The sequence below is a fragment of the Manis pentadactyla genome, chromosome 3, assembly GCF_030020395.1.
Source record: "Manis pentadactyla isolate mManPen7 chromosome 3, mManPen7.hap1, whole genome shotgun sequence".
Lineage (NCBI taxonomy): Eukaryota > Metazoa > Chordata > Mammalia > Pholidota > Manidae > Manis > Manis pentadactyla.
Window position 1 is genome coordinate 126,416,503 of NC_080021.1, and position 11,203 is coordinate 126,427,705.

The 11,203-nt window shown below is 61.1% G+C and overlaps 1 protein-coding gene across 1 annotated transcript; it reads left to right on the forward strand.

Moving 5' to 3' along the window:
• Window positions 1-692: 692 nt before the first annotated feature.
• On the forward strand, window positions 693-3,560 carry LOC130683099 (NUT family member 2B-like). Its single transcript, XM_057499369.1, has 4 exons — window positions 693-1,250; window positions 1,765-1,881; window positions 2,204-3,038; window positions 3,340-3,560. Exons 1-4 carry the CDS (start codon window positions 693-695, stop codon window positions 3,558-3,560), a joined length of 1,731 nt encoding a protein of 576 aa, XP_057355352.1.
• Window positions 3,561-11,203: the final 7,643 nt, after the last annotated feature.

Genomic DNA, 11,203 nt, shown 5'->3' on the forward strand with positions numbered 1-11,203 from the left:
GTCAGAGCGCAGCATCTACTATGTGATGGCGGGAAGGTGAGTCAGGGCCCCGGGCCAAGGGCTGGATGAAGACCTGTACCCCTCTGGAAGCACGCCCCCCACTTTGGGAGGCTGGCTACTCTTTTCCCCTGCCCCAGAGCCCCACCTGGCCAGACGCTGACCTTTTCTGTCTAGACATGAAGGTCTCATGACATTGGGGGGTGGGGTTCAGACTCGGGCCCTGGGGCTGTACATGGGGTCGGGTGCCCCAGGCAGCCTGCCTCCCCACCACGGCCAGGGCCATGACACCCCATGACCTAGCCGTCTGACCTCTCCATTGACTGCTTCCCTGCCTGGGCCCGGGAGGCCTCCTCCTCAAGGGGCCGTGCCTCCCCTGCCCCAGGTTCATGGAGTTCGAGGCCGAGGAGGCGAGACACTGTCAGAACGCACAGTGGATGAAGGCGGCGCAGGGCGTACCTCCTCCAGCACCCCTCAGGCCTGTTGCTCGGGTGCCCTCAACCCCAGAGCGGGGCCAGAAGCGAGGTATGCCACCGTGTTCCCCCGGAGCCAAAGGCCAGAGGCAGTGGGAGCCTGGGAAGGCCGCGGTCCCCAACACGGTCCTCCTCATCCCGGGGGCATTGGGCAGTGACCTCGATGCCACCAGTAGCGTGGGGTCTCCCTTGGACCCGACGGGAATGGGCCAGGTTTAGGACATGGCCACCCCCCTTGCCCTGGTCAGAGACCCACAGAGGGTGCTGGAAGGGGCTGGGGGCTGGGAGGAGGGCGGGCCTCCTTCCCGCCACCCCAGCATGAAGCCCTCAGAGGCCCTGTGTCCACTTCCACACCTTGGTGCCTGCGGACCAGCTGGCCATGACCCCCCACGGGAATGTCCCCGAGCTCGGTACTCCCTGAGCACGCTCAGGGCTGGGGAGGTGCGGCCGGGCCACCCACACTCCTTCCCTGCACCCTCCTCAGCACGCATCCGCGAGAAGGCCGGCGCCATGGCCCAGCTCGCCACCGCCCAGCCACCGCGATGCCGGCGGAGCCCGCACACCGAGGCGCCGACGGAGATCCCCCTCGAGGCCGTGACAGAGTTCCTGGAGATCATGGAGGGGCTGCTGGGGCCCGGCGGCCAAGCTCAGGGGCTGCCCGGCGGAGAACATGGGGAAGATAGCTCCAAGCCGCCACAGGGAGAGGGGGGCCTCTATCCAGACCCGGGTCTCCTGACCTACATCAATGAGCTTTGTGCCCAGGAAGACTTTCTCAACAAGGTAGGCTGGCCCTGGCCCGGGTGCTACAGGATTTCGGGGAGCGGCACTCCTACCACCCAGGTCGGGGTGGTGCCCAGGCAGCTGGAATTGAGTTGTTTCTTATTCCTGAGCTCTGGCGTGTGCGTGTGTGTGTGTGTGTGTGTGCATATGTAGCTGTGTATATGTGTGTGTGTGTCTGCGTGTTGTACAGGGGTAACCCAGGTGAGCCAGGGTTGTGCGGGGTGTTGGTGTGCGTGCTTGTGTGTGTGCATAGGTACCGGTATATATACTTGTGTGGCTGTGCATATGTTTGCGTGCACGTCTCGTGTGGGGTGTGTGGCATGCACACATATACGTGTGTATATGTTGTGCGTGTGCATGTGTGCCTGTGGTCGGGGACCGTGACCACGTCTTTCCAACAGCCCCTTGTTGTGGAGGCTGGGGCTGGTCTCTGCTTTTCCGTCGCCCTCCGGGTCCTCTGGATGCCCAGGGGATTCCCTCCAAGGATGCTCACAGCCTCTTCCTTCTGGGCCAGGTGGACGCAGTGCTGCACCCACGCTTCCTGGCGGAGTTGCCCTGCCCGGAAGCCCAGCTGGATCTCTTGGCCCTCGCTGAGGAGCTGCAGCAGGAGGAAGGACTGTCCTTGGCACAGGTGAGCTGGGAAAGGGAAGGAAACAGGTGAGCCTGGAGAGGGGCACCCCGGGTGTGCCAGGGCAGGGGAGCCCAGGACAGGATTCCTTCCTGACCGTCCCCCTGCGTTGCATGGCAGAAGTGGCAGGGAGGGCCTCTCTGAGGGTGGGGGCCGGGCAGGAGTACGGCAGGGAGAGGATGTGGGGAGCCGGGGAGGAGAGGGAGGACGCAGGCCGGGGCACCAAGCTGGAGGGTGAGGTTGGCAGGAGAGCCGCAGCGGCTGTCGTTGGCGTGGCACCGCCTCCCCCTCTCGGGCCGCCTCACGGTGCCCACCCTCCTCGCAGCTGGAGCAGAAGCGACTCCTGGAACTGAAGCAGGAGGAGGGTGTGCGGGGCCCCCCGAGTCACGGCACACCCCGAGCGGACTCAAGGCCTTCTGGCCCTGTGGCCAGCCAGGATCCCCAGAGGCACAGCCACGGCCCCCAGGTAGGGGCCAGCGACCAAGCCTTCCCACCAGAGGCTGGTTGCGGGCAGCGCCAGGCGCACAGCCGAGGAGATGCTGGTGTGTCCGGGCCCAAAGCCTTCGCTGCCTCTCCAGGACGCCAGGAGCCCCCTCCCATGAAGCCTGGCTGGCGGCCCCCTGCCCCCCAGGCTTGGTGCCACACTTCCCCCAGCCTGGGGCCCAGACTCGCCACTGCTCCGGGAGAGACCTGTCCTGCTCGGGAGCCCCTGGGGCCCACGGGCAGGCCCAGTGAGAGCGAGGAGGAGCTCCCCAGCCTGGCCTTCCTCCTGGCCTCTCAGCACACGCTGCCATCCTGGGGACTGCCCCAGAGTCCTACTCCGGGCTCAGACCTCCTCCGCCGTGGAGTACCCCAGGCCCGCTCTCCCCACAAGCCGGGCCTCAGCCCCGCTGGCCCTCCAGCTGGCAAGGCCAGCAGTCGGGCCCCGCGTGCAGGCCCAGCCCCTGCTGGGAAGACACCCCTGCCAGGGGCCATCCTCAGGGTCGCTGGGGCTCCAGCGTTGGCTCTGGGGCTGGGCCGCCCCTCCCAGCCCCAGAAGAGAAGGGGGGACCCTTTCATCACAGGGAAGGGTAGGAAGCGGCCCTGCAGCCAGGAGGGAGGAGCCGGCCCTCCAGGGCAGCTTCGGGCTCCTCCACATCCCAGTCCTGATCCTGGCTGCTGTGGGACAGGGAGGGAGGGGTGGGAGAGGCGGGAGGGTGGGTCCCCTGGGGGTGGCTGGTTGGGGTTGGGATAAGAGGGTGGTGGGAAAGGTGTGGGGCGGTGGGGGGGGTTCAGCCCATTTGGGCCTTGTATGCAAATGCAAATAAAGCCTGTTTTGTCACGAAATGCTCTGGGTCTCTGCCCCTGGTGGCATCTGGGCTTCTCCATGGGAAGGGGCGCCGAAAGCAAGAAGGTCCCGGGCTCCGGGACCCAAGGCGATGATGTCCCCGTTCCCCCTCCACATTCATGTGCATTCTCCAGATGGCTCCCGAGAGCCCACCACCCCCATAAATCCCCCGCCCCACCCCTGCTCTCCTGGAGGCCGCTTTTGGGAGTCCCCAGGACACAGCGTCATCACAGGACCCCAGTCGTCTAAGGATGGCCGCTGCTTTGGCCCTGTGCCCTCTGCAGCACCAGCCCACTTTCTGGACAGAGCCTGCAGACAGCAGTTGTCCAGAGGGGGGCCCTCCCTTTCTCGCTGAAGCGGGCTGGGGCACTGGGGGATGCTCAGACATCAGGGTCTCCTGGTGGGCTGAGCAGAGAGGAAAGGCATGTCATGAGGGGAAAGGCTCCACAACCGATGTAGAAGGCCCATCCTCCGGCCTCGGTGGGCGAATGAAATGTGTGGGCTGGTGGACAGTCCCTCTTCCCTCAGCACAGAGAGGGCATCGGGCTGGGAGGAGAATCGGGGCACTCAGAAAGGAGATTGGGCAGGGGGGGCACCTTGTCTCTCTGGGGCATTTCTGTGCAGAAGCGTCTCCTCCACTGAGGTAGGAGGCCCCATGTAGCTGTGGCCTGAGAGGCTGGCCTCGGGGCCTTTGCATTTCAACGATGCCCACACTGCTGTCCCATCGCCTCCCCCCCAGGGCTGGACCCTCTGTGAACAGAGTAATTTGGTGCTTTTGTTTAGACACATGACTGGTTCCTGTATGTTGATTTTGTGTTCTGCAAGTGTGCCGAATTGGTTTATGAGTTCTAAGAGATTTTGCTGTTGACACTTTAGGGTTTTCTACATGTATGATCATGACATGCATGAGCAGAGATAGTTTTACTTCTTTTCTGATTTGGATGCCTTTTATTTCTTTTTCTCCCCTAATTCCCCTGAGTGGGCCTTTCGGTGCTATTGAATAGAAACAGTGAGGGTGGGCACCTTTGCCTTCTGCCTAATGTTAGAAGAAAAGATTTCAGTTTTTCATCAGTGAGAATGTTTGTTGTGGGTTTCTCATATATGCCTTTATTGTGTTGAAGTACATTCCTTCTACACCCAATTTGTTGAGAGTTTGTACCGTGCAAGGGGTGCTGAATTTTCTCAAGTCCCATTTCTGCATCAATTGAGATAGCTTATACTATTCCTTCCTTTTGTTAATTCAGTGTGTCACATTCATTTGGGTATGTTGAACTGTCCTCATATCCCAGGAACAAATCTTACTTGATCATTGTGTATGATCCTTTTAATGTGGTGTTGAATTTGATTTGCTACAATTTTGTTGAGGATTTTTCCATCTATGCCTATCAGGGATATTGGCCTGTAATTTTATTGTATTGTATTGTCCTGTCTAGCTTCAGTGTCAGGTAATGCTGGTCATCTAAATGAGTTTGTAAGTGCTCCCTCCTATCCAGTTTTTTGGAACCATTTAAGGACTTTTTACATTTCTCTTTAAGTGTTCGGTGGAGTTCACCAGTGAAGCCATGCCATCTTGAACTTTGCTGTTTGGGGAGGCTTTTAAAAATTGATTCCATCTCATTTGTTCTTGGTGTGTTCAGACTTTCTATTTGAGCTTGATTCGGCTTTGGTGGATTATGTTTCTAAGAATTTATCCGTTTCTTCCAGGTCATCCAATTTGTTGGCACATAGCTGTCCATAATTATCTGCTATGACCCCTTTGATTTCTGAGTCATCAGCCGGGGCCACAGCAGCTCCGCGCGGAGAGACCGCGAGGTGTTGGAGGCCGGCAGCCGCCCGCGTGTCCCCGCCCCCAGGTAGACGCCTAGCCCCTCGGCAGCCAGGACGCGGCAGCCACGCTCCCTCACGCGCCGGGCGAGGTAGCCGCTACGGACCCCCGACCGGCTGCTCTGCCGTTGGCCCCGCCCCGCGAGCTCGCGCGCAGCCCGAGCGGTCCGCCGCAAGGGATCCTGGGAGCCGTTGGATCCGCTGGTCCGCGCGCCCGGAGCCCGCTCCCTGGGCGTGTGGCGCGCGTGCGCGCGACGCGCGAGGCGCAGCGGGAATCCGCGGCTGGCAGGACCCGGCTTCAGGGTCCCGGGGCATCGGAGCCGAGCCTCCTTTCCGCCGCCTGCGGACTGCGCACCCCCAGTCCGCACCCTGCACTCGGCCGCCCACGCACCGCAGGCTGGCCGCCTCGCAGCCGTCCTGTCTCACAGGCCTCACGGGCAGCAGGCTGCCTCCCTAGGTTCGCGCCCCGCCCCCGAGTCCAGGGGCGGCCCTCCCGAGAGACTGGCGGGAGCCTCCCGCCAGACCTCATCGATAGTAAAAACATTTGCTCTGCCAGTGATCGCCTTAACAAGATGGAAAGACGAGTTACAGACTGGGAGCAAGCATTTGCAAAACATACGTCTCACAGTGGACTAGTACCTAAAACATAAAAATCACTCTCAGAGAACACTCCTCGCTCAGAGCTCTAGACCCACCAGGGAAACACTCGGGGTTCTTCCGCGGGCCTGCTGCACTACGTGTCCCCTTCACGGCACCTGCTGAGTGCATGCAGGTTTCCCCGCGGCCACGCCTCCGGGTGGAGGGTGGCGGGAACACCCTCCTCCGTGAGCATGGCGCTCTGACAAGGATCCACACGGGCCAAGGGGCCAACTGAAGTTGCACAGCAGGCAGCGTAGGAGTAGCTTTACTCCCCTCCTCTTCCGGAGGGAATTTTGCAGCCCTTGAGCTGGCAATGAAAAAGACAGGCAGCAGAAGCCACTTTGGGACTTGAGTTTCTAATGCATTCCCAGAAGCTGCACACACCCGTCCAGCCTGTTGCAAGGTGGGTACCGGGTCTCAACTCCGCAGCTTCACCTACCACACTAAAACCTTGTGTGCACACGTGATCTCCCCGTTCTGCTGCTCCTCCCTGACTGGGAGGAAGATCCTCTGTCCGCTAAGGCCTGAGACCCACGTCTGGAGATTTTTGTTTGCTCGAAAGACACCCGCCCCTGGCCTTCCTGCAGGAATGGTCAGAAATCAGAGTGCAGAGGACTGTCATCTCCCCCTCGCATGGCTGGTGTTGTCAAACACATTTGCGCTAACAATTCTATCTGCTTCTGGAGCCTAGGCTTTTTGATGGAGTCATATAAAAAGGGGTGTGGAATTGGGACGAGATAGTTTTTCCACAATGCAGTTTTCCAGTCGGTGGTCCTGAGAAGAACAAGCAAATCCCACATGAAAGCCGTGAGGGAGAATCTTGTCCACAATTGGTGGAGGAAGCAAGAGGGAAGCCTGCCTCTCGTGAGTGTCTCAGTACCATGCTTTGCTTCATCATCCCTCTGAATATGAAGTTCCTTGGTGAAAATCATCTAAGGTTTCCCATGATAAAAACCCAAGTCCTGGGAGATGTCTGCAAGTTGTTCTTTTTTCAATCCCCAGCAGGAGTTCTGTTAAATAAAGCTCACTGTGACTTGCTTGCAAGGCTGTAAATATCTGCAAATATATCAGAACATAAATGAATTTTCACCAGAAGAGAAAACTGAAAGCATTTAAAAAATAAGAAGAGAATGCATTTGCCTTTGGCCACATAGCACATGTCTGAGAAGATCTGCACAATCAGATGACACTGGTTCCCGGTGGACAGAGATCTGGGCTGCTGGGAAAGAGGTGGAAGGAGGACTCGCCACTGTACTTTCCGTGTTTACAATGGACTGTGAATCATGCGAAGGTCTTACTTGTGTGAGATAGTACATTAAAACCATCGAAAAGGTAAAAAACGTATTTAACAGGAGGGTGATGTTCCAAGAAACGCGAAGGAGGAATTTCTGGTCTTGGACGTGGAGGCCGCAGGGCCTTTCTTTGATGGCATGGGCCTTTCCAACAACGGGGGCCTGGCTGGGGTCTGCAGGGCCTCCACACACAGCCCTGGGGACGCACGGGCTGCTCCCTGAAGCGCGATGGGCACAGTGCCCCGAACAGGCCGCGGCTGCACAGACATCCCCATTTCAAACGCAGGGCCGCCCGTGGCCATGAGTACCTGTGTGCTCATCAGAGCACCTGTTCCCATGGGTTCAGAAAGCCTAGCCTCTGTGGAAGTCAGTGACGGGCAGTAGGAAGCAGTGGGGCCCTGGCCGCAAACTAGGTGGATGGTCACAGAATGAAAGTAGCGGGAACATCAGCTAGGACCTTGGTGCTGTGAGGCGGAAAAACGATTTGTAAGCGGCCAAGAGAGGCACCCACCGAGGGTGTGGCGCTGGAAGCTGGAAGAGCACCTGTGCTCTTGCCCACCTGCCAGAGTGCCCGTGGAATGTCTCCCCCTCCCTCGTGCCCCCAGCCCGCCTGCCCTCTGCCCCTCCCCCACTGCAGAGTGTCTTGGGCCCCTACATTCTAGGCCTGTTTACATTCAAACTTGCCCTGGCTGAGTGGGATCCTGAGCAGTTGGTGGAGGAGGCTGCTCTCTGGTCCTGGACTCGGTTCCCCAGGTGGAACGGCCAAGCGGCTGCGGTCGGATCTCAGCCTGTGGTGATGACTTCAGGAGGAGGTAAGGCCTGAAGGCTGGGTGGCAGTGTTTCAGGGGCCACCGCCCACCGGTCCCTGGGATTCAAATGTGACTGTTATCCGGGCACAGTGGTTAGACCGTCAAGGGGGCAGAGAGCTCTGGGCCCCAGGGTATCTCACCTGCTTGGTGGGGGGGTGCTCTGGAAAGCTGAGGAAGCCCTGGGGAGGTGGCTTCTGGAGGTGGGTCAGGTGACCCAAGGGAAGCGCCCTGAGCAGGGAGAAGGGACCGCCGCCCACACGCTGCTGCTTTCTAGAAAGGAGACACGCCGTGGACCCTGCGTTTGGGGAGGCTGTAGTGGCCGCATAGAGTGGAGGGTGTCCCGGGAAAGCCCAGCCCTGAGTCACCCTCCGGGGCACAGTGCTTGCCCCACGATGTCATCCCAAGGGATCTGAACTGCACTTTACCAGACCCCACAGTGCGCTAGGAGAGGTAGAGAGACTTGGCCTGAGCCAGAAAATTGTCCAGGGGCCCTATCTATGGCCAAGTCTGCAGGCACATGTTCTCTCCACGAGCAAGGCCACAGCGTCCCCTGGCTGCCGGAGCCCCGACCTCCCGCCCTCCCTCCAGCCAGAGCTCTTCTCCTCTGGGCAGTGGGCTGTTGTTGGGCTCAACGGGGACACGGCAGCTGGGTGACGCCAGCAGGATAGGGCTTGGGTTCCTGAGTCATCCTGAATCCTTCTCCCTGTGAGGAGACTCAGTTCTGCAGAGCCACTTCCTCCTGTCCAGTGTCTCACAGACTTGAGCTTTGCGTTTCACCTTTGAGATGAGGCGTTTGCTTGTGTGCGAGTCACTAACCCAGGGATGATAGTGGACGTGGAGTATGGTTGCCTGTCCCGTGGGACATCTACACGTGCTGATTCCTTTCCAAAGCGGAGGGATCCTCCCCTGACTGCCCTCTGCTCTCCATTGCCAGCCCTTTCCCAGGCTCTGCAGCCCACACTGGTTGTCGAGTGACAGAATTCAGGGCACACGAGACCTCCTCCACTGACCCTCTCCTGGGAATGGAGCTCCTGAGCGGTGGCAGGGACCCTGGCCCATGTTAAGGGTGTGCTGTGGGTGGTTCTGGATGGGTTATGTCAGTCAGGGTCCCGGGGCCTTTCCTGTGCAGAGGGACATTTCAAGTGCGTTCGTGTGCTGTGTCAGGCAAGAAAGAGAGGGATTTATGTGGGCACGGGCACCGCAAAGCAGAGGGGCGTGGGCCCCGGTGTTTTAGACACTGCCGGGTCTCAAGGCCCCAGGGCCCGGACCATACCTCGGGGATGAGTGCCCTGCGGCTCACGGGCTGTGGTCGGGGTCGTCCCCGCAGGCAGGTGTCTGCAAGTCTTGTGTGGAGAGAGCCATGAGGCCAGGGTCTGGTGGCACAAACGCAGCACCTGCTGGGAGGTCTCTTCTTGGCAGAGTGGGCCGGGAACCCGGGTGGGGCAGACATTTCCAGGGGAACGGTCTCAGCTGGTCGGGGCCTGACTGTCCCCTGCGGACAGCTGTGCCCTGCCCGGTTCCACCAGCAGACCGGCCCCTGAGTCCCGGGCACCCTTCCCAGGACAGATTCTCTCAGCACCTCTCCTGTCTTGACAGCGTTTCCAGTGCCGGGCCCGCAGGGGACCGTCAACCTTGGCAGCTTCGCGTCATCTTTCACAGTGCTGCCGTCAGCCCCTCCCGTCCTCGGCCCGCCACACTGGGCCCCCTGGCAGCAGCACCCACCGAACCTCCTGGGCCCAGTGTTGCCCCCAGGAAGCACCCTGGTGCTGCCGGCTTTCCCCAGCACGCCGTTGGTGGCAGGACAGGCCAGCTGTGGCTCAGGCTGGCCTGGGGCCTGCAACATCACTGTGCACGTCTGGCCGGAACAGAGGCCCGTGCAGGCTCCCCTGCCTCAGACCTTTGTCGTGACTCGGGCCCCTCTCCATGGGAGCACTCCTGGGGCCCTCTGTGGGGGTGCTGTGTGTCCTGTGCCCCAGTTCCTGGCGGCCTCGGGAGGGAAGACCATCCTGCCCGCCCCTCCTGCCTGGAGCACCCAGGCTAGCGATGGACGCTGGTCCCTGCACCGTCCACCTCGAGCTGCAGTGCCAGCTGCCCAGCTGGCCTCTGGCGAGCTCCCAGCGATGGCCAGGCCTCGTCCACCTGGGGCTGCTAGGAACAGCGGCCCGGCCTGCTCGCAGCCCACCGCCTCACCCGGGAACGCCTGCCACCGCACCAGCGTGAACAAAAAGTTCCGGCACTGGCAGCACTGCAAGCCCCTGGCCCGCAGGCACCTGCCCCAGACTCCCGATGCGGAGGCACTGTCCTGCTTCCTCATGTGAGTGTCGTCCAACGGGGAAGCCACGGTGTCCAGCCTGGATCAAGGGCCGTGTCGTCCTCGCTCTGACCGGGCTGGTTGTCGGGAGGCGGTCACTTCTGGTGGTGACATCCTTTAGGCCGCATCTCGCGGGCGGCCCCTGTGAGCCAGCCGGCCTCTGGCCGCAATGCTCACCACAGGCTCGCTGCGGGCTCACAGTGGGGCCCCTGGCCGGCAGGCCCAGGGTTGGAGGCTGCGCTCTCAGGGCTCTGTCCCCTTTTAACACGGGGCTGAGGGGATGATGCCTGGGCATCCCTTCAGGGAGGCGGGGGACCCCAGGGCCCAGGAGACAGCTCTCTGCCCAACTGCCCTCCTGGGTGCAGGGTCCAGGCCGGGAGAGGCGGGGGGACTGGTGCAGGGGGGGCGGCACACTCGGAGCCCAGAGCGGGGCAGCCCCACCATGGCCGGGCCCCTCCTGACACACCACTCCACTGCATTCAGAGGCCTGCAGAGCACGCGCCTTGGGCTGTCCAGGCAGGGTGTCTGACGGCGTGGCCTGTGCTCGCCCATTGGACGCCTGCCGTTGTTAGCCGGAAAGGGCCAATTTGAGGAGCAGCCCCGCTCTCCAGGCCACAGTGGGCAGCTGCGGTGTGAGGGCACGGGCGGCCGCAGTCCGTGGCGGAGGCTTGTGGAGTCAGGCGGCACCACAGTGGCCCGGAAGGCTGGCCTCTACCGCCGAGACCCTGCCGGTCTCCTCCTGGGCTTAGTCCTCCGTGCTGGGGATGCGGGCTCCACAGTGTGAGGTGGGGTGGGCAGGTTCCGGGCTGCAGATGGTGACTGACCGCAGTGGGCAAATTACAGCCCATTGCTTCGGACCCTGGCCCGCCAGAACCCCACCATGACCCGGGAGGAGGTCCTGCAGCGGGGCGTGCAGGAGTGGCATTGTCTAAGCAAGTCAGAGCGCAGCATCTACTATGTGATGGCGGGAAGGTGAGTCAGGGCCCCGGGCCAAGGGCTGGATGAAGACCTGTACCCCTCTGGAAGCACGCCCCCCACTTTGGGAGGCTGGCTACTCTTTTCCCCTGCCCCAGAGCCCCACCTGGCCAGACGCTGACCTTTTCTGTCTAGACATGAAGGTCTC